Source organism: Phalacrocorax carbo, chromosome 15, assembly GCF_963921805.1.
Source record: "Phalacrocorax carbo chromosome 15, bPhaCar2.1, whole genome shotgun sequence".
Lineage (NCBI taxonomy): Eukaryota > Metazoa > Chordata > Aves > Suliformes > Phalacrocoracidae > Phalacrocorax > Phalacrocorax carbo.
Genome location: NC_087527.1, coordinates 15083988 through 15111831, shown reverse-complemented (window position 1 = coordinate 15111831; position 27844 = coordinate 15083988). Strand labels below are relative to the sequence as shown.

The 27844-nt window shown below is 46.9% G+C and overlaps 1 protein-coding gene across 21 annotated transcripts in view; it reads right to left on the bottom strand.

Annotated features, from left to right (window-relative positions):
* FBRSL1 (fibrosin like 1) overlaps window positions 1–27844 on the bottom strand; it is a 555176-nt gene that overhangs the window by 17722 nt on the left and 509610 nt on the right. For 14 of the 21 annotated variants that reach the window (XM_064466498.1, XM_064466500.1, XM_064466509.1 and 11 more), the window contains 5 exons: window positions 10829–11225; window positions 9009–9262; window positions 4376–4611; window positions 2125–2175; window positions 1102–1197 (listed from right to left, as the gene is read on the bottom strand). In XM_064466498.1, the coding sequence (XP_064322568.1) occupies window positions 1102–1197; window positions 2125–2175; window positions 4376–4611; window positions 9009–9262; window positions 10829–11225 (1034 nt within the window). Of the gene's footprint in view, window positions 1–1101; window positions 1198–2124; window positions 2176–4375; window positions 4612–4702; window positions 4864–9008; window positions 9263–10828; window positions 11226–27844 lie in introns of all 21 variants that reach the window. The other 7 variants (XM_064466503.1, XM_064466519.1, XM_064466512.1 and 4 more) reach the window with 5 other exon arrangements.

Below are 27844 nucleotides of genomic sequence, written 5' to 3'. Positions count from 1 at the left end.
TGCAGCGGTTGCTAATTACTGACTTCCACTGACGTCAGTGAGGCTGCTGAGGGAAGCACACCCCACAGCCCTGCTTGGTATGGCTACGGAAATGACCTTCCAAACGCAAACAGAAATGGGCTGCCTACAGTGCTGGTCCTTCGAGCCTTCTAACGCAGCAGCAGAGCTCTACGGAAATGCAGTTCAAGAGGAGAAATCTCTAAAATCACAGCACGAGAGGAAGCTAAATGCACATCACCTTACAAATGGAGTAAACGCTCCATTTCAAACAAATGCTAGAGAGACACAATGCATCTTTCTTGTTTGGAGGGATTTAACAGTTTCCGTACCATTAAAATAGTTAATAAAAAGAACAAGTCTGGGGGGGGGGGTGTGGAAGCAGCGCACACCACAGAATTTGTCAAAAATGGTGGTTATCATGGCAACATTTCCAAATGCCGATCAGTGCTAGCTGTAATGATATGTTACAGTTGCAGTGCACCTTTCAAACACACCATCTCAAAGAAGCTTGCAGGCATTAATCAACCCTTATAAAACCCACTGCAAGATAACTTTATAGATGAGGAAGCGGAGGAACAGAAGATTTAAGCGACTTGCCCAAGGTCAGACAGTGTCGGAGCTGGGAATAAAAATTCAGGTCCTTCAAATTGCTCTCCCCATTTACAGCAGTCTCTCCCTATTGTTCCCACACTTGCACAGTCAATTTGTCATTTTTTTTTTCTGGGAATAAACACAGTTTATCTTTTGCAATCTCAGACCGTTAAATTTATAAAATGATTTGAGACTCATCGGTCTATTATTAGCTGTAAATATTTCAATCAAATCATGCATTTGGCTGTATGCTTCTCCTCCAGTTGACCTCCCAAGCGAACCACTATATCTTTTTCCAAGGAACGATCTGTAGCACCAAGAGAAAATTTCTGCTGAAGCGTTGGCTGCTTTGTGCAGGGGATGCTCACAGACCCGCAGAGCGATCGCTTCCAACCCTGCGCTGCACTTCTGCTCGTTAAATCACGTGCTACAAAATCACCAGAGACACGACTCTGAACACAGTTTCTCTCCCAGCAAAAGAACAAAGCCTTCGTAAGTAGAAGTTTGTACCTTCGGTTGAAATGCTCCCTGAAGTGACCCAAAGGGACCTGAATGTGGAAGCATGGGTGGCATTCCAGGCATTGCTGGAGGATAGGTTGGAAAGAACTACAAAAGAAAAAGAGATGCTTATGTCACAGGACAACTTGAACAATAATGGAGGTAGGTGCCAAGCCTGGCACATACAAAAATAGCACTGTGTCGAACGAGTGCCACAGTGAAAAATACACGCTAAATTTGCTTTCAAAATTTTTAAGAGCAAAGCCAAAACTTGGAAAATGCGCTCATCTGATGAATTTTCTAGAGTGCTGAACAAGTGTGCCTTTAAATTTGTGGACTACTGCAGGAAGCACAGAGCATTCACCATTTTTAGAGGAATCGGAATAATTTGGGGTTTATGCTCACTTCTGATTAACTTTGCATTTTTCTGCAGTAGCAAACAAATGGATCCTGTCTTGAGATGTGACCTGCCTTAGTTTTCAAAGCAAAAACGAACCACAAGATGCTGCATTGCACGCTAACCACAGGCAACATGCACACCACCTTGTAGTTGTGTAGGCTGGGTTAAATTTTGCTTAGGCCTCTCCTGAGCACACACACAGCAGTTTTACAAGTCCCAGAACATGTAGTTCTTGTGCTTTGGAGCAGTGGGGAGCACCAGGAAGAAACCACCAGTCTGACTTACTCCTGTGACCTGAGCAAAATCTTGTGAAAGAGCCATGCACTCCGGGCTGCTGCATTGTGAGAAGCACCAGCTGCAAAGATACTGCAATGACCACTGATTTAGCAATTTCTGCGCATTCCCTGCCATCCCAGGCACAGCAATATAGAGCCGCAGCAGCAAAAATGCAGTAGACAAAGATTTAAAAAAAAAAAGCCCAAAGAAAATTTTGTACCTTAAAAAAAAAAAAATCAAGACGGAAAAAGAGCTTTAGGAATGAATGAATCAAAACACTACTGATCAATCGAAAACAAGCCAAAGAAGTGCAAGCAGAACCATTAACAAAGACACCACCTAGAAAGGTAAGCACTCACGTTGGAATGTCGAAAGTAAGGGTTGTCTAATTTGGGAGCGTACTTGTCAAACTGGAAAGAAAAGAGAAAAAAAAAAGAAACAGGTGAGTTTTGTTTCGGCAGTAGCGGACGCATCAGGATTTCAACACAGACAAATAATCATGGCCCGTTTGTACAGCATTTAACAGCAGAACTGACTGGTTATTCCATCCTCGCCCAACAGGGAGCTGACTGGGGAGCTGACTGATTTCCCAAAGCTAACGGAGACGGAAAGGCACTAGCCATGGGTTGCGCCGGGTGCTGCCGAGCCTCGCTGCACAGCCCTGTTTGCAGGCACTACGTGAAGAGGCTCCTTCACTACGAAGCGAGCAGTCCTGATAGCCGCAGCGCAGCGAAACGTGGGGCAGTTCAGCTCCAGGGCCAGATCTGGGATCTGCCCCTGGAGCACTGAACTAGGTCACAGACTAGAAGGTAAGGAATGTTCTCCCTCAGACCCCAACGTCTACCATGGGGCAACCAGTACCAATTCCCCGTTTTCTGGGCTCCTGTAAGTGCCAAAATCGTTTGGAAAAGGGCTTAATTGCTTTAGACGCGCAAATCTCTCCGTATTCCCTCTCCCCTGCAAAAGAGAGGGCACCCCAGAGAAAAGGTGCTTGTTAACCTTTCCCGTTCCAGCATGGGGTTTTAACACCTCCATGTGTGCAGTCTGTGCCCCATATTTATTTTTATGACCATTTGTCCTGTACCACGTTGGAAGCAAAACCAAAGCATAAATACATGGCGTTTTTGAACAGTATGCACATTCTGCTGGGGAGGAGGGAGCGGGAAAGAAGGCAGGGAAGGGAGCTGTAGGACCCCATGAAAAGCTGCTTATTTGGCAAGTCAGCTGCTGTTTCACACTCCTCTATGTGCAGGAGAGTAGATTTGTAATTTCATTAATTACAGTTATTACTGGAGCCGTGTCCCCTCCAGTGTAAATACCATAAATTACCAAACACATGCAGCTGTAAATTTCAACACTCTTCTCTGGTGTTGGGATTAACAGACCTGATCTAGTGGAATATAAGAAGATGTGAGTGAAATATAACAAAAGAGCCTTGCAAGCTGTTTTTGCTATGAAGGCTGACATCAACGGGCACGGGTGGGAGGGGAGGGAGCTGTCTGCAGGGTCGGATATCAGGGCTCTTAAATAACACAGGAGGCTTCTGAGAAAAGTTTCAAGATTGTTTTACACAGACCAAGAAAAGAAGGGAAGGTGTTTACGCAGGAGTACATTGAGCAAACACCTGGGGCTGGATTTTGGGTGGATGATATTACTTTTAATTGCCTCGCTGCTAAGCAGATTACAACCCAAGAATGTCATCGCAAGAAACGTGAGAAATGTTATAGCCCCTGAGTTCTTGGTAGTTCTTCCCAAATGCTGCTTTTGCTGTTACTCCTGGCTTTTGCCAGCCTTTAGCAGAAGAGGGTTGTCTCTACATTTTGGCCACAGGGTGAAACTGAGGGGGGGGGAAAAAAGATGAACCTTGTTCTTTCAGTCTCACAAAGTAATTGCCAGAAAAGGAGAGAGAGAGTGCGTTTTAAAGTACTGACAAAATCCATTTGTAGCAGATCTCTAACAATTTTGTAACAGCTGCAGCAAAGTCTCATTGTGTTACAAGCAAATTCAACGGCAAAACGCTGACGCTATTACATGGCCGGGAGGATCTCTCCCACAAGAAGAACCAGCCACACACAAATTAGTGCTTGTTGATGTAATCAAACAATAAATGCCAAAATTGATATAGATTAGGGAATTAGGAGGAAGAGGGACAAAACTGGTATCAGATGAGATGCTGCACTGTGGTGAGAGCTCCGGGTAAGCAAGTAGGGTCTGCCCTGCAAGGATCGGTTGTGGGGACTGCGTTTGGTACCGGAGGCTGCCGATCGTGTGGTGCCCTCATCGGTGTGTTTTGGTGTGTTGTGGCACCTGGCTCTGGGAAAGGGGGAATAGAAATACACAGCAGGACATGCGAAAAGGGAAACTAAAGGGGCCGTGGACTTGTCTCACGGGTGCGGTATCTGCTCGTGGGTAGCAGCGTGGGGGACCTGGAGGCTCGGTGTGGAGGCTCTGGATGGAAAGGGGGTCCCTTCGGGAGTGCTGGGCCTGTCTCTCCAGGCCTCCAGGTCAGAAGGGCAGGGACAGCACACCTGGCTGAAATGAAGAGGACTGGGATTTGTTTGAAAAGAGTGGGTTAGGCTTTTTGACCAGAGATGCTCTACTTATCCTCACATTTTGGGCTGGGGTACGCACCATGGGAGGTGCAGAGGGCGGCATGAGCGGCGTCTGGGGCAAGCTGGATGGAAAAGGAGTGAATGTGTGCTGGTGGGTGTGTTGGTGCTGATGCGTGTGTTGGTGCTGGTGAAACTCCGCTCTCAGCAGCGGCACCGGGCCAAGTGAGGCAGCGGCCCGGTCCGAACTCTGAACCAAAAACCGGTTGTTCAGCTCTTGCCTGAGCAGTTCGTGATCTAGAGGAGAGAGAGAGAGAAAAAAAAAAGACACAGAGGCCCGTGGGCCTGTGAGTACCACAAAGACGGAGGAGAAAGAGTCAATATTCACCTGGCATTCCCTGTTTCTGCAGGTCATGCTGTGGTGGTTTTCTACGTGAGGACTCATTGGTGGAGGTAAGAGAGATGCCTGTGACAAAGTACCAATCAGAATCCCCGAATGAGGCTGGCAATACATGATTGGTTGGTTGAATGATATCAACAGGCTGGTATCTAAAGACAAGAGAGAACACCATGAGTCATCACAGCAGAAAACATCATTGGGGGCGTCAGCAAGCATCCGCCCCCGGCCCCCCGCCCACAGCCCCGCTACCCCCGCGCAGCTCCGACGGGCCACTCCTCCTCCTCCTCCTCCTCCTCCCCGGCACCTGACGGCCACGGCACCGAGGTCTCTCCGGGAACGGACCTTGGAGGTCTGGTCTCGCGGCACGGTGGCCGGACCTTCCCGCACCAGCAAGATGCTGGGAGCACCCTCGAGGACAACGGCTCGCTCTAAAATGAGGAATACTGACCTGTTTCCTTGGGAGGTTTGAATTCGGAGGTGTACGCGTACAATGAAAATGGATGGTGGGCCTAACGCACGTGTTAAACTCTAACATACATGTACTTAAGAGGTAAAATTTTGACAAGATCTACAACACAGTGAGATAACCATGGATTTGGGTGGCTGGAAACTACCCGGTCAGACAGCTGTTTTAGACCCCTGTGCCATCCTCCCCCTTCACAGCCCCAGGACATGCACACAGTGACCAGGAACACCCATCCTACAAATTGAAGCCTTCTTTGCAATAAGTTTTTCCTGAGATTTTAAATACTAAGCAGTCCTTTCCTCAATTTCTAACAGGCCATAATTGTCATTTTTTGTCCTTGCCTCCAGGCTTTTCTCCTATGAGAAAATACGGAGGAGGAATCAGCGGGAAGACGAGAAGCACTGAGCTGGCTCAAGATCTCACGAAGGTTGCAACGACTGCAGAAAGAAAATGTTCTACCATATGACATGTGGCCTCTTCTCAGCGTCTTCCTCTGGAAGAATAACTTGGCACTGAATTTGAATGTGGTTTGGGGCGGTGAAAGACACCAGCACTTTAGAAATGACGTGACTGAAGGCAATAAGGACAAACGTCCACTTCTCCAAAATGTCTGCTGGTATCAATTAAATCCATCTGTGATTTTGCCTAAGAACTTCAAACAGGGATCAGCACCCAAGACGTTAGGTATTTTCTAGGCCGAGCGCAACCCGTGTCACCGGCTGTGGATGACATACACCGGGTCCTGACTGACCTACTTGCTTCTGAATTTACATGAATCCACTTCTTTCAGTGTAACATCCCTTTTAAACTACAGCACTGAATATAAAGGGGCAAAAGGATACATGCGCTTTAAAGGTTTATTTCATGTTCGGCAGGCGTATCTTTTACTTAAATTTTCTAGAGTAACATCAGAAATGTCTAATTCAATCACTTTCTGAAGTGACATGGTTAACATCTTTAGAAACAGGCACCCTGATGGGGGAATTTCAAGGTCTCTACTACCACTTAGAAGCCTACATCCTATTGAAAGTCACTTTTGAAAGCAAATTTTGGGTGCTTTTCAGTAATAAATGTACTGCTAAGAGCAGGTACTGTGTACTGCTACAATCTTTATAAAAATTTATACAAAAGCAGAAGGTACATATACTTGTGATACCGAAGCCTAAGGCACTGGAGCAAAAGGCTATAGGGGGTTCTCCTTGGAGCAAGAAAAAAAAAAACCTAGGCTGAAAGCACTTAGGTCCAAAACCTAACCTCTTTAGAGAATATGATTTCATATGTGTGTGTGTTTACGCATTTAAATCTGGCAAGACTTAAAGAAACTGAATCCTTCTGTTAGCATCAAGATAATCCACTTTTCTGGAGGGAGAGATAAAAGCAAGTTGGCAGTTGTAAGTGCTCTGATATCCAATTTCTTTAGAAGACTTGAAGTCAGACTGCTAGATTTGCAGCTGGCTCCAGCCCATAGCCCTGTACCACAACTTTGGCCTTTGTCAGGAAAACAAAAGGCCTGGAGATGTTTGGAGACGTGTTGTGGCACTCGGAGGAGCGGCTGCTTTGTAGCAAGGATGGGACTGCCATAATGCAGCTCCACAAGGGGCTCTGGGCAACGTTAGGATCAGAACTAAGTTCTTGGGCGTGCCAGTGACACCTTGTCCCACGGGTCTGGCCGTGTAACACCACAACCAGGAGCAGGGTACCTGAGCAGCCCTTTGAACGCCCAAAGACTACTGCTCTCTGCACGAGGTGGGCACGGCGGGAAAACGTCGAACCTGCTCATGTTGCCAGGTGCCCTCAAGTTCAGAAAAGAACACACCAAGACCGCTGTTTCCTCTCTGTATCCCACATAAGAGCCAGCCTTGGTGCCTCTGCGTAGAGGGCAGCAGCCCACACAAGGGTTGCTCCTAAGTTACTTGTATAAGCTGTAGGTTTCAAAGGGAAGAAATGCCACCAGAAGTGCATTCTTGTTATTCAGAGACCTGAATTCGGACCATCAGTGGATGCAGGAGCTCCGAGTTCTGCTTCTCGTCTTGGTAACAGCAACAAGTGTGCCAAAGTAAATTTAAAGGAAGAGCACATTTTCCTCCAAAGTGGGGGGAGAAAAAGATGACAAAAAGGAGACTTGAAAGGGCCATACCCTCTCTGATGGCTTTTCTAAGCTGGTGCTTTTACTGAGAGCACGCGTGCACTCGAACGGCAGAGCAAGGGCTACGCTGCCAGCGGCAGTTGGATCCTAGCTTCTCAGGGCTGCTCAGCAACATTGCTGCTTTTAAGAAACTTTTATGTGAACGACAACAGAAGCTCCTGGCTCCGCAGTGCTCCGTACTGATTTTATGATGTGCCAGTTTGCAGGCATTTCGTATAATGCAGACAAGAGGCAGTTCGCTGTCTGCAGGGTTAGACACCCAGACCTTTGCCTCCCCTACCTTAGGCTTCTCCGGCTTACATGGCAGAAGAAATCCTTTTAGTAGGAGCAAGACTGTTACCATTTCCTGACAAGCTGTTGAATGTGAATAGGTCACTTGATTTTTGCACCTCCTGAAGTTAATGGTGAAAACATACTTGCTTTCAGTGACTGCAATATCATGCTTTTAGGGAGCGCATTGCTATTTCCTTTTGCGATACTTTCAAAGCCTCCATCACAGTAGTCCTTTGCCTTAAACAGGGGAAGCAATGAATAGGTCTTCCACAGTGCTGCCAACATCTTCCCAGCCATGTGGTTGAAATTCTAGATGGTGCCAGGGCCTCTGAAAGGCAGCAGCTTTGGCCTATGTGGTCCTGCTTCCGGCTAGGAACCCACGGCACTTTTGCCTATCAGCGTTCTGAAAGCTCACTTTGGACCAATTCACATTTTTCTTTCATTTAAAGAAGCAGTTACAAATAATGGGACATTATTTAGCTCCTGGAAGAAAAAAAGGGGATGCAAGGCCATCAGATTCTTCCGCAGCAAATCTGCCCTCTCCTTATTCCTGTAACTGGCTTCACAGGAAACAGAGGGCATGTTATTTGCAAAATGCTTGTCCCGTTTAATCCCTGCTGAGTTAGTTGTGGAGTCAAATGCCAGATCAAAAGGAGGCCCCAGCAAGTGAAAGTTGCAGGGAAGTCTCCAGCTGCCAGGGTCTCTTCCAGGGACAGCTGCAGGCTAATGGATAAGCTATAAACAGGGCGTTTAGGGCAGAAGTGACAATGGAATGGGGGCCGGGGTGAACAAAGGAAACTTTTTAAAAGGACGCAAAAGACAGAGAGAGCTGAACAGCAGAGCTTGTCAGCTGAGCTGTCTCTGCCTCAGACAGAAAGGCCAAGGAGCCACGGGCAGACAGAGAGCTCGTGCTGCCGCAGGCGGAGGATCCTGCTCTGCTTGTCGAAGGATCAGAGCGGAGGATAGGGGGTCACTTAGAACAACTTTCTGCGATGATTGGAAACAGTTTTTTCAAGTCAGCTCTAACAGCAGCAGCTTTCGTTAGAGTGGGGAGAAAGAAGGGGAGAATGGCAGACTGTACAGCAGTCCTTTGTTAATCCAGAAAATGTCTGATGGCTGTGAAATGCCACACTGCACAACTCACGCCCTGAAAAGGAGATTTTCTTTTCTGGGAAAATTTGTTTCGAAGACTTCTGATAGGAAGCTGCAGTGCTGTCTCTACAATCTCTCATCCGGTAAAGCACGCCCAGGTCTCCTACCTGTTTCACGAGCACTCTCACAGCTCCAGCACACACTGCCCACGGAGGGGTCTGCGTCACTTCATTTTACCTGCCCACCAGCCAGCCCATCACTCAACACCCTCCAGTGCATGCATGGGGGATCAGCCCTGGAAGAAGAAGGGAACCTACCCGCAGGGTGACCCGGTATCACGAGGCTGTTGGTAGGTAACGCTGGTGGAGGTGGCAGCGTGGGTGGGGTGGCGAACATGGCCGGATGGTGCTGGTGTTGGGCCTGCGATCTGAGAGAGAAGTGCGAGGTAGCAAGATTAGAGATGGAGAGGGGCAGAGCCGGGCCGGAGGAATGGTGCGGAGGAATCTGGGGAGAGAGGGGAAGGTGTTTCGGGAGGCTGATGCTTGTTGCACTGCTAGCACTGCTGCTCCGGCTGCAGAGAGAAAAAAGATGAGGGGAAGAGGGGAGAGAGAGACAGAGAGAGAGAGTGTGTTACAAGGCTGAAACGGTACAAGAAATACACTACCAGAAACAACACAACTATGTAACACTGATCTCCCCAAGCTTATGTTTTTGTTCTTAACAGCAATGAAGGCAGTAACGGTTCTTAATGAACCTCTCCGACAGGGCAGGACAGGGCTTGGGCGCTCGGGAGTGACATTTCCTCTGGTGCTTGAGCGAGTTACAATCCTCAGAGCTATCTAGGAGATACCGATGAAGGCCGCAGAGGCAGCTGGATTTTGCACCTTCATTTAGCCTCTGATGACCCTGCAGTGGCCATGTGCGTCCTTGTGATCATAGACGTGCTTACTCCAATTCCTTTTCTCTGTTGCTCTGGGCACACAGAGTTGCATAGTGTGGGTGACTTTGGGACCAGGTTGTATCTGCTGTGCATGCTGTGTAGTTATGTTCACACAAGCATGCAAACGCACACCACATTAATCAATTTTTCTCATAATAATTCTGTATTTTACATCTCCTCCTTCTATTGCTATCACTCCACTGCAAGTGATCTAAGTTTTGTGGGGTGAAAGGCGCTATCGCTGCAGTTAGTATTTAGTGTAACTCCCACAATGCCAACTATTTGTTGCAATCTAAAACTCTGAGATATCTTGAATAGTTTGAAATATTATTAATCATTTATACCATGGTGGAATTTCCAGGGTAAAACCACAACAGAGCCTAAGTATGCAGGATACTATGAAATACACGTTAATGGCAGCTCTCTGTATTGATATTTTGACCCTTGTGCAGCCAAATATTATGTTTTAAATCAGTTTTCTCATCTTGTTTAAACTAGCCTAGTTCTGGTTTGGGAGGCGAGGCATGTTTTTTGTACCATCAAAAAGACTACACAGGTTCCAGTTGACTGGCTAAACTCTTTTCTCTGGATATGTTTTAGCCACACCATTTTCACACATCCTACTTACTGGATGGAGGCAATTTAAACAGCGAAGCTAAGCCTCCTGCTAGATCTGCACATGTCAGATTGAAGCAGATTTCTCAGCCTACATGGGAGCTCTATTCTAAAGGACATAGCGTTTTCCAATATAGATATCCCTCTTTTGATGCTGGTGAACCAAAAAACCTCTGATAACCATGAACAAACCTGCTTCAATGGAAGTCTTTCTGAACATGAAAGAAGGGAATCGCTCAAACTCAAACCACCTTAAATTTCCAGGGCAAGAACTAGCCAGCTCGGACAAGGCAGTGTAAAACTCCACTAGAAACTGCACGTAAAGGAAGTTTACCCCGCAGTTACACATGCCTTTCTCCAGAAAGGGAGCATTGATCCCCATGTTTCAAACGCAGTTATGCATCACTGCTGGAAAATCCAGCCTGCGGAGCCAGCACGGAAAGTCCAGTGTCCAAAACATGGAGCATCTTACACAGACAGTAAGAGTGCTCTCGTCTCACCTCCCAGCAATTGCTATCCCGTTTGAAACCAGCTTTAGCCCAGCAGTAGCATAAAGATGACACGAGTATCCCTTTCCCCTACCTGATATTATTGAGTCCGTTGTGGGCCACCTGGTGATGCACTTGGTAATTGAGAGGTGGAGGGATGTGACTCGGAGGCTGGGTCCGAAGCTCAGGTATTAACTGAGGCTGCGACTGCGGCCGAGGTTGAGGTTGTGACTGTGGCCGAGGCTGCGGCTGAGGCGTGAGCCTTGGTGGTGCTGGTGCTGAAATCACTGGCTCCTTCTTCAACAGTGGGCTTGCTCTGGCGCTTGACGTGGGCGCTGAGGAAGTAGAAGTCACAACGGCAGCTACTGGCTGGGGGCTGGGGATAGGCAGGGCGAAGGGCACGTCGGTGCTCAGTTCCCGGCTCCGCTCTAGCCCAGACACCTTTGGGACATTGGCTGCTTTCACTTCTGGCTTGTCATTCAAGGTGGGACCTTATGGAGCAAGGAGAAAAAGAACAAAGCACATGCTGAAATGTCTGCGTTTGTTTCGCCACTTGGTAGAACATATGCCTGAGAAAAACAAGTCATGTTTCAGCTCGTGGGAGCATCGTGGGAGCACTGCTGCTACAAGATGGATGTGTGTTTGTGTGTCTGTCCTTCCGCTGCCCTTGACTGGCCAGTCTACAGTGCTTGTTAGCACATGTGTAAGAGACTTAGCAGTCACTAAATGAACGCATGCTACAAAGAACATATAGCTTTGTGACTTCTACAGATTCCCAAGGTTACGTACAGTAGGAGTGTGAATGTGTCTCAAGTTGCTGCTACAGTATTTCCTGCTCAATATAAGTTTTAAGGCTGATAGTGAACTCATGAACGCAAGCCTGATCATTAAGACATTTCATTTTCTTGGTGCTCTTTCATCTACATTGTGTTTAGGCTCAACTCCAGCTACAACGCACTGTGACCCAAGCACGGACCATTAATGATAACCCCACCTGGCTTCTAGGGAGGAGGCTACCCGGGATCTTTGTGTAGCAAAGGATGGGGCAGTTCTGCAGCGAAGCTGTGACATTGCCATTCCCTGGCCACACACTTGTGGGGAAGAACAGAACAGAGAAGGCTGGAAAAATCCAGTCAGAAGTGCGGTGAGCACCCAAGTGTTGTCCTGCTCACCCTAAGTATTGCACACACCTGTATGCACGGCACGTCAAAACTATCAGGAATGCTGCAACCTTGCAAAATGCACCCATGGTGAGAACTCCAAATGGAATTGCTCCTTCTATGATGCCAAGTATTTCCTTTTTTTCCAAATTAAGCTAAACAAAGCAGCCCAAAGGGTTAAAAAGCTGGAAAGGAAAAAGGGAGGAAAGGACAGATATTTCAGATCAAGCAGGTCAGAGACAACTATCCAAAAGGTCGAAGCCAACTGAGAGGACCAACATGAATGTGATTCAACTCCCACTGTAACTCCCCTTTCGACATAATCTGTGTATCCTTGAGTGCACATATACCCATAATTACAAGAAAAGCTGTTCACGGGTTACGAGAACTAGTGTTGTCCATGTGTTTCACGTGCACACACAGCACTTCTGACTTTTAGGATACATACTTTTATTATCCACCAGAACGTGTTGGGAGCCGTTTGCATTTAGCTGGCTTGCGGACATGCAAGAGATGCTACCTACGCTCATTAACACACTCCTAACACCCTCACTAACAAATTCCACCTTTGAAATTTTCCCGTCTCATCAAAGGACTGAGGCAGTTCCTGATGTAGGAGGTGTGGAAATAACACACAACACACCACGAGCTAATTCTGGCCATGCGGACGCTCTAACCAGGCGAACGCAGCCTATGCGAGGCCAGAGCCTATGCGAAGCAGCACTGCTGCTGCTTCGATGACTTGAGCGCCACCACGCTGGCGTTAGATGAGAGGAGGACAGCGATGAATCAGAGCCTGTAGCATCCCAGCTCACTTTCTGTACAAAAAATGCCCATGTGGTGAAGGCATCTCCTTCCTTGAGATAAAAGGCAGTTTCCCACACTGCTTCTGGCTCTGCTTGCACCCTCACCATTGCACCGTTTCCTTCAGTCAGTCAGTCAATCAATCAATCAATCAATCCATCACTACATACATATAAATTCAGAATGTGAAAAGAGAACAAATGGAAACATATGAACTCTCTGTTTATCAGCTGAAGAAGTCTGAGAACTAGTGGCCTCAGTCCCACAAATCACAGGAACAGAAGCCTTTCCAAACACCAGTGCTCTGGCTGCCAGCAAGTACGATCAACCCTGTACTTTCCAGCACCTTATATATCTTTGCAGGTTTGACACCTCTGGAGGTCCTAAATTATTCCCTACAACAAATATAAGGCCAACTCTCATTTCAGTGAACTACTTTTTCAAATATGAGTTCATGCATCACAGGTACTCTGGTTCTGAGATGGAACTAGACTTGGTTCCAATGTTAGAGTGGCAAAGAATTTATTTCTGAAATCAAATTCTCATCGCTCTTGTGCACCGTTATTTTTTGCAATGCCACCTGTGTTTGTAACTTTTCCTCAGATTTTATTACTAACAATTGAAAAATTGTCATTGACTTGTCAAGCCAGGGGTCCCCACGCTGTGCATTTTGGAGGAAGTGTATTTGCAGCTGTAGATCCCACTGTTTCTCAGGAGCTACCCATTAAAAGCAATTGGGTTTCATTCCTGACCATAGGTTTCCTGAGAGTCTATTACCTCCTTCCATCCAACAGGCCTCCTCCTACAGAGTTAAACTTCATATTGTGTAATTATAGGCAATGTAGACTAATGGTATATATTCAAAACACACCGGCACCACAAAAGTTAGTTGAGTAAAAAGTCAATTAGATCCAAAACAAATCAATGAAGTCCCACATTAAAAGCTGCTGTTTGACCAGTTTTATGTACAGCTATTGATTCCCTGTGGTTTTAGCATTAGTTCTCATTTGCAGTTTCTCAAAGCAAAAGCTCATGCTCCCTTGTTGACTGAGCTGACCAGCCAGCCTGGTTGTATTAGTTAGTACTAGGGGTACATGACTAACTTCTGCTGCCAACTTGCATCTCTCAGATTGCAGTACTGAAATGTTTTGGTGTTTCATTCTTGACAACAATGAAAATACCCAGATGCTTCCTCCCCCTTGCCCCCCTCTGGAAAAGCTACAGGCCTGAGTGTGACCATCTTCTCTACTTTTGTAGCCACGTTGAGCAAAAGCACTGAGAAGGGAAAGATGGTGTGAATTCACGGGCGAGCAAGGAGAAGCATGTGAGAGACAGCCAAATCCCCAAGCCCTCCCAGCCGCCATGCGGGCAGGATGGTGCATGAACCCTGGTGTGCTGGTGGCTTTGCTGTTTCCCCTTCTCATGCCTGCAACACAGCGCAAGAGAGAGAAGCTGCTTCATGTGGCTCACTTGAGGGTAAACTGCAACAGGTGAAGGGAAGGGAACCACACGAGAACAAAGGCAGGACAATCCATAGGGAGAAATTACAGGAAGACAGTGATGCCAGGCACTGCGACCTGCCTCATGTTTGAAAGTCAAACCTTCTGAAACGGAAACTCTTCCCACATGTAGGTGTTTCGCTGAAGTCTCTGGCAAAATAGATTTGGACAAAATGGAAAGCAGATGCCCAAATGGAAACACACCTTATCCGTGTGTCTCACTACTCTAGGAGCACTAGAACAAACGGCATTTCTAAGCAAAGACTTAAGACCCTTCACTTCAGCTAACACCATGCAGGGCCGTGCCATGACTGTGCATTCTGACACCGAAGAACAAACACACACATGTCCTCGTTTCTTTCTTTCCTTTCACCCTTTTCTACCAACACTTACTTCTACCTGTTCAGGGCCTGTTTCTAATACCCAGTCAACAGCTAACCAAACTCCAGGTCTCCAGAAACCTGACAATTTTGAGGACATTTTCCCCGTGCAACCAAAGAAACGATGGATTTTGAAGGCTATAACTACCTCTTTTCTTAGGTACCGAACAAGATCCTTATCATGATACCCATCACAACAATCTCCAATTCAAGACTTTCCCCTCCATTCACCTGAAAGTCTCTGAGCTCCCTTCCCTGAAATCCCTCAGAAAGTTAATTTTAATGATTTTAACGAGAGATGTTGCCCATTCTGATCAGGATCTCAACCTCTGCGGTTTCTCTGTCGGATGCTCGAATGTCACTCCTAAGGGAACTATACTCTTGTACGCCCAAGTTCCTTCCAATTGACCGGGCTGACTTCTGGTTGCATATGGAAATCTCCCAAGGAAAGAAACCAAATATTCCCTTTTGTGCAAGCTGGATCCTTGCAAGAAGTTTCTGTGTTTCGGCTCCTAATCTAGTCCTACTGAGCAGATGGGCCCACGGAACTGAGCGTAACTGCCCCAACAAAAGCACAGACCCACCAGACCACATCACAATGTTCTAGAGGCAAAAATGTGTTTATTTTTACCAAGTCCTAGAGTAATTTTCATGCTTAATGATAACAGGCTGAGCCAATTTGCCTAAGACTTGACAGTCAGCTCCAATAATTCAACCTTAATTAAACCTGAACGCATGTCAGTTCAGCTCGTCCCTTCACAGGAAATCTGACATTTGCAATGATTCATGTTTCAGCCATGCTATGGGAAGGCTGGATCACATCTGCCATTCTCCACCATGCAGAGCGCTACCCCTTTTCAGCATGCCAACTTTGTTTATTTTCTAACCAACCACTTTGGACGTCTTCCATTGAGAGGTTTTCTTAAATGAACAGACAGTGAAACATGTCTTGATTGCATGGGGATGAATGATGACTGAGTGCGAGAGACGGGGAAGAAAGGACTGAAACTGCTCTAACAAGAAAAATAACAACAATTTGGGATTAGTAATTCTTGCCTTCTTGATCAACTAATTTGTCATTTGGAGTGTTGCAAAATTTCAGCCTCGCTGTGTCTTGGGCGACAACCCATTCCAGTCTAACCTGGTAAAGATGAAAACTTTAAAGAACTTTTATAAGCATAGAGAGCTTTAGCTACTGCTGCTGGAAATCTGTAGAAACAAGAGCTGATGTTTAAGAGAAGCCCTGAAGTCAACTGCAGTTGAATTTGCTGCAAAAAGTGTGTTTCAGAAGGAGTTACCTGAACCTGAAAGATGACCATCAGCATGGACCCAATAAGAAATTTCAGTGACTTCAAAATCTGTGATTGGAATAAACACGGACTCCCCGTCCCCATGGCTGCACAGGGTGACATGCTTGCCAGCGTGTAACTACACAGCGTTGCAGGCTAAATACAATACAGAAAGTCCCAGACACAAATTAAACCTTTCTGTTACAGGAATTTGCTTTCAAGCTGATTAAGAGTAGCTCAAGTGCAAGGGATTAAACATGTAAAGGCTGCTTTGAGAACTCCAATAAGCAGTTACTGTGTTGTACAAACAGTACTTGGGGCAACAGCAGTTCCAGCCCTGCCTCTTGCTCTTTGCAAGCTGCTGGTTGCTGCTGAAAGGGGACTGTCAACACACGTACAATGTGATTGGAAATAATCTAATCTTGCTTGCATGCCTTTCCTTTGTCTCTTGAAAAAAAAGTGGAGTCATTCAGACGTCTTTCTGCAGTCTCCCTTGTTGTATTCAAACAGCAAGGGTGATGGGGTGATGTGAGAAAGAAATTCCTCTCCTACATCCATCAATGACATCTTTACCAATGGCAATTTCCCAAGAAACACAACAACCACCATCTGCAGCCTATCTGTCCACCCTGTACACATCCTTGAAAACCGACGTAAGCCAGGCTGGCTATGATGAACCCTGCTCCATATTATAATTCCAGCAAGAAACACTGCAAAAGCATCACCACAGGAATTACACGGACATATGTGGCAAGAAGCGGAGTATTTCAGGGTTGGTTGATGAGTCCCAGAGATGAGTTTTGAATCATTGGCACGGGGAATGAGTACAGAAGAGCGCGATTTTACAGCATTAGGTCAAAACGAAGAAATAACTGAAGGAGAGTATTCAATGAACTTCAGCATACCTTTTTTTTTTTTTTTAAATTGAGCTTTTAGAGTGCTGCATAATGTATTGTGGATATGCAACATATATAAGCACACGAGAGAATAAAGCATTTTGCATTGGCTATGATAGCACTGATGCTGCCAGAGTGCATACAAGTGAAAATGAATATTTAAGTGCTAATTCTTTATCCTCAGCTGGATTTGCTTTTATATGGACGGCTTTTTCATTGCGTTTTAGGAGGGTGGCACTATTTAGGACATTAGACTATTAGCTTGGCCTGCAAAGGTAAGGCAAGCAGAGCCACAACACAGAGCCATCCAACATATGGACACCAAGTTCCTCCACCCATTTTAATGCAAATCAGCTTAAGATAAGGAATAAAGATTGGGACTTGCACGTAAAACCACCGTCTGGAAGGCTCCCTGGTGTGTAACGTAAACCATTTTTAACTTTATAGCGAAGCAAAGGCCAAACTTCCCTCATGACAGCGGCGAACTGCACACGTTAGGTCGTGTCAAAAACCGCTCTTCTGTGACACGGGCTCTTCAGAACACCACAGGCCTCTGGTGGGTTTCCCACAAATAACTGCAGTGTCTTCTCACAGGGCAAAGGAAGCCAAGTAAGCCGAGCGTAAGCACCAACCCTCACGCCCGGCTTTGAACCCGCTGCCGAGCGCCGCCGCCTGCGTGCGGGGGAGCAGGCCTTTGTCCGCGGCGCTGCTCCCCCAGCCCGTCCCCGAGAGCCGCCGCGGCCTTCAGCGGGAAGTTCCTCCGCACCCCGCTCTGGATTCAGCCCCTATCACTCAGTGCGTTTGTACAGAGCTGTCTGTCAAGTCAAATCGTCTTGCTGCAATCTGAAATACCCTCCCAACAGCTGCCACTACCAATTACTCTCCCAGACAGCCTTGACTATCAGGAAGAGAACTGGAGCGAGCACTTGCCAGTTTTAATAAACTGTGTTGCCCAAGTCATTTAACCTGCTAGATTGCTGTATGCTGGGGCTGTAACAAGCCTTCAGCTTTTCAACCTAGAAGAAAGCAACAGTGGCAAAAAGCTGTCAGCTTGGTCCTCAGAATTAACTTCCAAGGGTGTCTTCCCCCTCCCCTTCTGAAGCACCCAAGTTTAAAAGTAAAATATCTTCAAGTCATTTTTGTAACGTCGCGACAAGGAAAGCACCTCATGTTTTTAACGCAAAGCCAACGACTCCCGAGAGTGCAGGGTTGACGTGCTCCACGATTTCCATGTTAGGAGCTCCCCTGAGCACAGAGAGCTCCTCGCTCCTCTTACGCCCGCACGGTCCCTGGGTGCTCCCCAGCGCCGGCTCTGTCCGTGTGTCGGTCACCACCACCCCAGCCACGCTGATGCAGCCGAGGGCTTCGGGGTGCCCCGACCACCCCCAGAGCCCTGCACCCACCACGCCAGCCCGGTCCTTACCCTCTCAGTACAGTTACAGTTTCTCACCCAATTGAAAACTCAGGTGTGGCAAATTTACATTTACCCTGGTACTTTCAAGGACTGGTAGGAGAGATTTCCTAAAGGGTGATTTATTTAAAATTAAAACACTTCCATCCAGATCAGTATTTTCAGTTTGCAGCTCATGTACATATCGAGATGCCTGAGAATGTTAATTAGAAAGAAAAGGTCTATTGCCATTAGGATTAATTTGCCGTATAGGAGTCCGCACTCCCACCAGAAAGCTTATTGGACTCTGCAAATCAAAAAGAAGATTCAAAACCACTATGCTAAACACTTTCCTTAGCCAGCTACGTAGATAAGAGCCTTTGTTGTGAAAGCTTGCAGCAGAGAAAGATTTCACCCCCTCCCCTTAGAAACTGAGAGCAAAAGCATTAAGACCTATGGACTTGACGCTGATTTGCTGCTTTATGGTTCTTTAATAGCATGTTTTTTTCCTAGAGATTTGGGAGCTTTCCATGCTCTATCCAGGCATGTTAGCTGTAAGCATGCATGACGACACTCCAAAGCTGCGGGAGCTGAATGAAAATGGGTGCCAAACACAAGGATTGGGGCCAGAGCATAAAGAAGGAGGATCACCATTCAAATCCCCCCAAAGTAAGTCACACTGCATTTTCCTAGCAATGCTGCTTCTGGCAACATTTCAATGCAAAGCTGAAACGGGATTTGCAGCTAAAGCACCTACTGTGGATGCTGGCGTTGTAATGAGATTGAAAGTTTCATACAGGCTTTTAATCTAGGGCTATAATGGTGGATCAAACGCTGCAGGGTTAAATCTCTTCAGCGCTGCTCCTAAGCAGATGCCGGGTGCCTAAAAACCAGTGACGCAGGAGCCACTCTATTGCCACGGCCACAAAACGTAACTAAAGCTTCTTGTAGTTAGTTACTGAAGGTGTGTTTGTCTTGTTTTGTTCTGTTTTTTGTTGTGTGTGATGGCATATTGTACACCTAACCCAACTGACAGACAAGCAACAAGGTAAACGAGCCATTAGAAAGACAATCACTCCCGCTAACACAGGAAAGCAAGCAAGCACAAATGCTCAACTCCAAATGTAAGCTTTTACACAGACAAACCTGCTATATACCGAGGAATCTTATGATTTTAGGCAAACGGGGGCAAATAATAAACCACCAACTACTACATTACGGGAGAAAATGCACTACTTTTGCTGTCTGAAATCGTATCGATTCCCATCTAGCCTGCGAGTGAGTTATTAATCACTCCAATTAAATCATGAACACAGGTCTTTACGCTGAAATTGAACCCCCACCAATAGATCAATAACTCAAACCTCCACGAGCAATTACTGCTCAGCATAACAGAGCAGCTTGTTACAGAGTGCGCCATGCAGACCACAATTCTCTCTGTCACATCCTCCACAGGCAGCGCAAACAAACTGGGGAAAAAAAAGATTTTATAACTATTATTTTCAAAATAAACAGACATCTGCTTAGAGTTACCTAATCTCTCTCACATCACAGAGGCAGATCTGCCAAGGTCACATTGGAGACGCGATTACATTTTTTCACAATTTGTTATTCTAGCAAAGCCCTGATAAGATTGAACTATTGAAGTTCACACTCTGGTTTAATTTCAAGAGGTTAAATGCCAAATCCTTTTCTTATTGCTACAAGGAAGGGATCTGCCAGACTGCATAATACCCTGTGTGGGCTAAGACAACAATTTTGTTTCATCTGCACAGTCTTATGAAGGTTTTGATTTTCTTTTTTTTAATGACATCAGAGAACTCCAAATTCCCAAAGAATCATTTAAAGTAAAATCAGAAAGTGAGACTGTTCCGGAGGAGTGCGAATGACCTTTCGGACCTTCCAGCCTGGAGAAGTTAAGTCAGTGGCTGGCTGAGAAAGCACACTCACTAACCAAAACCAGAAAAAAGGCAAGAAAGAACATTCTCAAACACCAGATCATCTCTGCTGGGAACAGGAGATGATTACCCTAACCAGCCAAGCGTACGCAGGGTCACAGAAATTCCCATCTCTGCCTTGGAAGGTAACTGATGCTTGTCCTGATGTAAGGAGAAGAGGAACCGTCCGCGCTCAGTGCCGCTGTGCAGCTTAGCTCCCATGTCCCTTCCAGGTGAGAGCCGTATTTCTGCATGCATCCTTGCTTCTGACCGGCCAGCCCCTTCAAGCAAGGCCCCGAGCGCCATCCATCTTCCTTCATTAGGGAAACTATTGGCAGCCAATTAAGTGATGATGGACCCACGCCATTAAAGCTAATCAAGATGAGTTCATACCGTACCCTTCAGGCTGCGGGCACTGGCTCCTCTCTATGAGGGGTGTCACGTTCCTGCTTCTTCCTCTCACCGGCTCAGTGTTGGCTGTGTCGAAACAGCCTTGGCCAAGGCTTGGCATACGCACGGAGCAATGACACCAAATCAGGCAACGCAAGAACACGAGCAGGTAGAGGGGCAGCGCTACTGCTGGGATCTCACCGTGGCTTCTCGCCACCAGACACACAAACAGCTTTTACAAAAGGGAGGGAGAGATATTATCTATTCCCCACTGCAGCAGAGGCAGAAAAAGCCTAGAAAACAGTATTCTTCCTCCCTAAAGGTCAGAGATTGTAAGTGGAGTTAGAAAGATCAAGTTGTGCCGTGATCTCTTCTCTGGAATGTGGCACGTGCTACTTGTGTGAGCTACATCAGCTCAAAACCCAACACCCTACACCCACCTGCTCAGCGAGAACTCACCTCTGGTCTCTAGACGACCACATGCAAATTCTGTACTCCTGGCTGGCTTTCCAAACTTTTCTACTGGAAACACAGAGGCACACAACAGACCCTTTAACGCACACATCCAAGTTCAGCCCCTGGATAGATGCATATGGCTTTGAACTGGCTTTTCAGGGCAGAGGAGAGCCCTATGTGAACCAAAATTTTGAAGAGAAAGAATCCTCTTTCATTTTCACCCCTTCCTGAGTCTATAGATAAGGATACAAAGAATCACGTCTCTCCACTTAAATCAACGAGTGAGTATTACTTTGAGCAGAAAATTGCTTGTAACAGTGTGTGGGATCCCCCTTCCCCAGAACTCAAAGGCCAAGCTCTGTTAGGCTCCTAATTGACACCATTCACACCCACTGAGCTTCAGTGTAGAACAGCAAGGGGATCCAGATTTACTTGAAACCAGCTGTGACGGACGTGGCCTCCTCAGATCCAAGCATAAAGGCCATCAAACTTCATCTAACAAGAGCAACAGCAGCGTGTTTCAGCTGAAGGCTACCACAGGTTCTGCTAGAGGCAGATCCTGTTTCATGGGAAAAACGGTGCCGCCAAGCCGGCCATGCAGCCCGTAAACATCTTCCACAGGGCCAGGCGAGAGGGATGTGCAAGAAACGGGTGCAGAGTGAACGCGTGGCTCTGGTGGAGAGGACTGGTGATACCACGGAACGAAGCTCACCTGTAGAGTTGTGCTAAAGCTAAGGAGCCACAAACCCTGCCCCTTCCCCACATGCTTTGTGCCTACCTGACCCACGTTTCAGCACATCGTACTCTATTTAGGAGGTGGTAAACTCTGGCATGTAAATTTTTAGGGATAACGAAGACAGCAGTAATAATTTCTAATGTATTTAAGTCTGCAGCGGTCTTTGCTAGGTGTCAGAAGACTGCAGAAAAAGACCTGTTGCGCCTGTGTGCGTTCAGTAGCTGAAGTGCCAAAGCTGCTTTTCTGGCCCAGGAACATCAGAACTGCAAGCTATAAACAGGTGGCAAACAACACTGTTTAGAAACTGTCTCAGTAACTTGACTAACTTCCATACCTGATGTTATGGCTGGAGTTGTGAGAATGGAAAGTTCTGCTGCAAAGTGACTTAGTCTCTGCTAAAAAGGAACTGAAAGGAGTGCCTGACCACGCACAAATTAACAAAATCCTGACTTATTTATTTGTTAAGGCCAGCCTTCACAGGTCAGTAACTGCTGGCACATCAGTGCTAATTCGCTTAGAATTTGGGAAAACAACTTGAGATTCAGTGCTTGTCAAGCAGGGCCAGCGCTTTCCAACCAGCAGCTCCCCATACCGTGCAGCCTCCCACTGCCCTCCCTCCCCACCCCCAGGCACAAGGAGGCACCTTCCAGGCAGATCCCTCGCTTAGATTTAGTAGCAGCACATTCCTACTTCTCTAAAACAACACGTTTCGCTGTTACCAAGCAGCCTGGCAGTTATGCAGTAGCACCTCTTTCCATTAACTTTGTGAGAATCCAGGGTCAAGATGAAGAAAGGCTGGAAGGGTTTTCCTGCGAGCTCAGGAGCAATGATGTCTCCTGTCTCACTCCTATTTGCACCGTCCAAATCCAGCTCTAGAGCTGCTGGAATGGCATCTTAAGAAAAACTGAGATATTGAAATTAACAGACTGAATACATTTGACAACATTTCAAGTTGCATCATGGATAATTAAAATATTTAAGGGACAAGCTGCAAGTTGTTAATCAGGGAACATTTCCGTGAATGGTGTGTGCCCTTTGGATTTGGTCCCCATGGCAACCAAATATTCACTCCAAAAGGATGTGCTGGAAGAAGCATGTCAGGAGCTGCCTCAACGTTTTAGTTCACAGAGTGAGCAATGAGTAAGTACAGCTACTGACAAGCACAGCACGGGCAAGAACGGTTTGTAAACAGCATTAGGAAGCCACAGATGGCCTTTTGCTTTTTAAGGCTGAAAAAGTCCACTCTTCCTTTAAATGCACCCACTATAAAGATTAAGAAAACTGGACTGTGTTGCACATGCGGTGTTGAATCACATGTATTAGCTACTGAAAATAGAAGTTTTACAATAGAGGAGCTTTTCTTCAGTTTCTGTCTTCTCAATCCTTGGGAAATTGCCAGTGTTTCCACTCCCCATATTGGAAGATGTTGCATCAAGATCTTTAGAAAAATCTTTTCCGTCTCACCTGGCTCAACAGGAGACAAACTCTGAGGAGGCAACAGCGTGTGAAGGACAGCTTCGCAGCATGCTCAAGAAGGAAAATGCGAGGGATGACTGGCTTTTCCTCCAGAACAGGAAGAGCGGCTTGGTATGCAACAAGGAAAAGAAAATAATACTTCGCTGTACTGCAGAAGGCAAACGCCTTCAGCATGATCTCAGAGTGTGAAATGCAGCTGCGAAGCTCCTTCCAGCGTTCTCCTTTGATGAAGTGTGAATTCCTCAATGGGCAGTAGAAATTTTGGAAATACTTTGGTGCCAGATATGCTTGAGGATAATGTAAGATCTGGCAACTAGTGAGATCTAACAGAGGAACATTGTGTTGTGCACTGCAATGGAATCACACCCTATTAATGAAAAGGTGCTCCTGGATCTCTTCTTGCGTGAGGGTTTATGGCTGTGGAAAGAAATCTTACAAGGCTGGAAGGTGCTGGATGGTGCATGGACTGCTGCAATGCCAGCCTCAAAGTGCAAAAAAGCCTGAAACAGTAACTCCAGACTTGTAAACCCAAATGTTTGCTCTACACTCCTCTTCCCGCTGACTCCTTGGAGTCCCCTTACAGCCGCCGTAGTGGCCCTGCAATGACTCTTAGGCATAAGCCCAACGATTTCCACATGGCTGCGGCACGGAAGCAGCACCTTCGGCTGCAGGTTGTCAAGGCCATGGAAGACCCTTGTGATTCTGACATGCATGAGGAGTACTCACGGTAGTGAGGGAGAGTCGTTCAGCAGAGCATTCATTGCCCGACTAACCGATGTATTTGGCTTTCCTGGTGGCAGGGGTTTGCTTCGAGCCCTGGCAGCGCACAGCTCTGTCCTCTCCCACTTCCCAGGCAGAGCCTCAGCTCCCACAATCCCCACGTCACCCTCCGAGCTGGAACTGGGCAGGCACTGCCACAGTACTGCCTGCCCTCTTAGGCAGCAAACAAGTAGAGACTCAGACATCTGTAAGGATAATCACAGGAATTGTTTCATACAAAACTGCTGCACATTTTCATTTCAGTATTGGGTGGAAGAACGAGGCAAGTATCTGGGCTTAGCCGGCAGAAACTTTTCCAAGACAGTAATTGCTTCATAATTCATATTCTTGTTTTCACACGTTTGCCATGTGTACCAACAATCCTATTGAATTCACTGTAAGTTTTTCCTTCAAGTCCTCTCCATGTCACAGTTTTTCCAAACAGCAGAAACACAAACAAGCGGAAGCCCAGTGCTAAGCAGCAACTCGGGTTTGGCAAATTCCTGTAATCCCAGATTCTTGCAAATTAAGAAAGTGGGGTCCAAGCTAATTCTTGAGACTTTCCACTCCACATCAGCACAGCAGACAACATCTTTCACTCATTATATCTGTATTTCTCCGCAAGCAGTTCTCTGTGAAGTCAGAATTGAGCCTTCGTATCTCCACCCAAAGCCACTTGCTCCCCATCAACTCCAGATCACACAGGCTGGAGGAGTGCTGCCCTCTACATGAGGCAAGGCTTATAAATAGTAAGTATTTGCAACTGATAGGAAATCTCAGCACGGTTAGAAGCAGTTTATAGCTTCCGCACCAGAGAGGCTCGCAAAGAAGTGGTAGCGATGATACGGGTCCTCAACTCAGCCTTTCAGCAATGGTTTGAGGCGCCTTTGCTCAACTTAAACCAACTGGAGATTACGTACAAGATCCTCGCAGGGACGGGAGTCCTTCTTTTAAGAAATGCATTTGTTCTAATGGGCCCAAAACGGTTAATCAATCCGATGATTACAAATGAAACGGCTCATCTCTCAGTGGGCAGAATCCAAGTTCTGGTACCACTGGATTTGTTTCTGAGGACACAATATGGTTTTGGTTTTGAGGACAACACTCCAAGCTGCCAGCGGTTAGTTTCAGGGAACCACCTCCTCCCACATATTCATTTGCAAAATCTATCACATATGTTGTGTGCAAACTGGCTGAGAGTTTGATTTAGCTCTGACAGCATGAGAGCCTCTAGCCCAAATATCTGAAAGCAATAAAATGCACACCATCCTCCTGATTCCTCACGCTAACGGCGAATTGACCTATATTTGCTTTGTGCGATCAGTAGTGCGGAACCTACGCAGATACGTAACCACGATTATAGGCAAAATGGAAGGGGCATCTGTTTTTAACACGTCTCCATTTTAGCTTCCTCCTCCCTTGGCTTGAAGTAAGGGTACTAATCCTAAAGCCAGCATTTTGCCTTTCCGCTAATTTTCTGCTCTAACAAGAAGGGAAATGGTAAGCCCTGTTCAGCTCTCAGAGGCAACTGTAGCAGGGACAACAGATGAAGCCGGAGGACCAAGGGCCCTTATGCCAGAGCAATGCAGGACCAGGACACTGCACTGCGGAAGAGAACAAACGTGTCTGCCTGGGCTGCGGTGCACGTTAACAGCGCGCAGCATCCTCATCCCTCTGCCCTGCCTTCTTACTTTCCCAGCCATACCCATTTTGTCTTGGGTATCTAACTGAATTGCAACAGCATCTCTTCATCCTACACAGAGGCACGTGTTTGTTCCCAGAAGATAGGAAACGGTACCGCTGGTCCCTGCCAGGGTGTGGACCTCACAGTGGGATAACTGTCACATGAAAACCACAAGCAATAGTGGTTTACTTACAGGCTACGCTCACGGCTAATGGAAGCGACTGGACTATCCCACCCTACCTTATGATCACTCCACACACAGAAATGAGGCCAGGAGGGACAGAGCACCCATTATTTCATATATAGACATGGGAAGCAAGGAAAATTACGGAATAACCCCTTGCAGACAGTAGGTGTTCCTGTGTTTTTAAAAAACTTCTCCCCAGCCCTTTGTTTTGCAGGCAGGCTGGCTCAGAGCTGGGCTGTTCCCACAGACCCTGCGCTCCCCAGAGCTGTCAGGCTGCCGGAGGCTCGGAGCAGCTGCCCTGAGTAAGTATGTTTTTTCCCATTAATTCATTAAAACCAAAGCCAGATTTCCCTTAGTCTAGATGATGCATGTTCCTGAAAAAATCCCACCCTCTTCTAAGCCCAAACACAACCAAGAGCAGCAGGAAAAAAGCAAGATATTCCCCATCATGGAAGGAGAGAAGAGGCGCCGAGGGAGCAGTCGGCCTCTCCGATGCCACACCACACCTCCAGGGACTCAAGCTTTGCTGCATCCACAAGATAAATCCACCTTCCCCCCCCCCTTCCCACAGCAGCACAGAACAACTCCCCCGTTACAGGCGCTGGATGCCGGTAAAGGTCTCCCTTTTCTTCCTCGTGTAAGGCATTTCCCACCCCCTCATTTTATAAATTACCAGAACAGACATTTAAATGTTCCAAGAGTAATCTGTACAGAGTATTTATGCCTTGGGCATTTTTATGCTCTACAAGGAGAGAAAGAAAAGGGCCTCATTTAATACCTCCCTACAGCACTCCCTGATCCTGCTCCTCCCCTGTGAATCTCCAAAGGCAAACTCTAGCGGTTCAAGGTTCCTGCAATACCCCAGCGCTCCCCTCTCCCTTTTTAAGAGCAAGATGGGCTTTTAAAGCAAAACCTTGCTGGCTGACTGCAACAGGTGGTGGGAATTCTTTAAAGGAGAGAAAAAAATCATTTGTAACTAATAAAAAGAGAAGAAAATTCCGATTCCCGTGGTTTTATTAAGCACCCGCGGGAGTAATTCGGAGGGCAGGCACATCTGCCGCTTCCGTGTGCTTGGGTGGCTCCCTCGGCACCCCAGCACCGGAGCTGCGGGACGGAGAGAATAAACGGCCTCTGCGCATATGCACCCTCCGCCTCCCGCGAAGCCAAGGAGTGGGGTGCCTCTGCCTGCTTTATGGGGGACTTTACGATGGCTGTATGAGTCCCAGAGCCTGGTGGGCCAGGCTAGGGGCCGAGCCTGTCTTCTGCCCTGGATTTTGAGATCTAGCTTTACAACACAAGCCTCTAGCCTCTCCAACGTACAGAAACCATCCAATGTCTGAACAAAGTTTTGTGCTAGATCAAAAAGCAGGACTTGCAAAACCATCCTTGGGGCTTTGCTTTTATTCTTTAACAAACCCCTCACCTACAATAACTTTCTGATCCTCAATCTTGGAGAGAAACATCACAATATACTGAGGCTAAAAATACACCTTCATCCCTTGCCTTATAATTGACACGTAACTAGAAAAGGACCCCCAGGGACGGCTGGCAAAAGCTGGGTTTGCTGCGTGGCACTTTGAGACAGCAGCTCTCCTAGAAGGCAGGGAAAGAACCGCAGCCCCGGGAAGCAGCTCGCTCCCCACCTCCCCTCTCCAGCTGTGTGCCCGCCTTCCTTCTTCCCTTACTGTCAAAACCAAAGAAGGGAGAAGTGACAAGCTGGAAAGGCATGGCCAAGAGTCCAGGGTGAGAATTCGAAGCACCCCTGCCCGGCTCCAAAGTGCTGATATGGCTGCTGCCTGTGTGCAGGGAATTAGGAGGTGGTCTCCAGGCCAGCTAAGAGCAAAGGAGGCAGAGGAATAGGTGTGCTTTCTGCAGAGACCTCAGGTACCGCTCCTCTTCTGTATTAGTTGGCAAGAACAAGGTACAGAAACATCCATGGCTAAGAGCAAATGCTGGAATCCAGGTTTATCCGGATGTGATCTAAGGGACGCTTCGCTATGATGTGGCCAACGCAGTTGTTTGTTCAGGGATTAAAAGGAAGGGATATTTCTTCCTATGGAGGAGGAC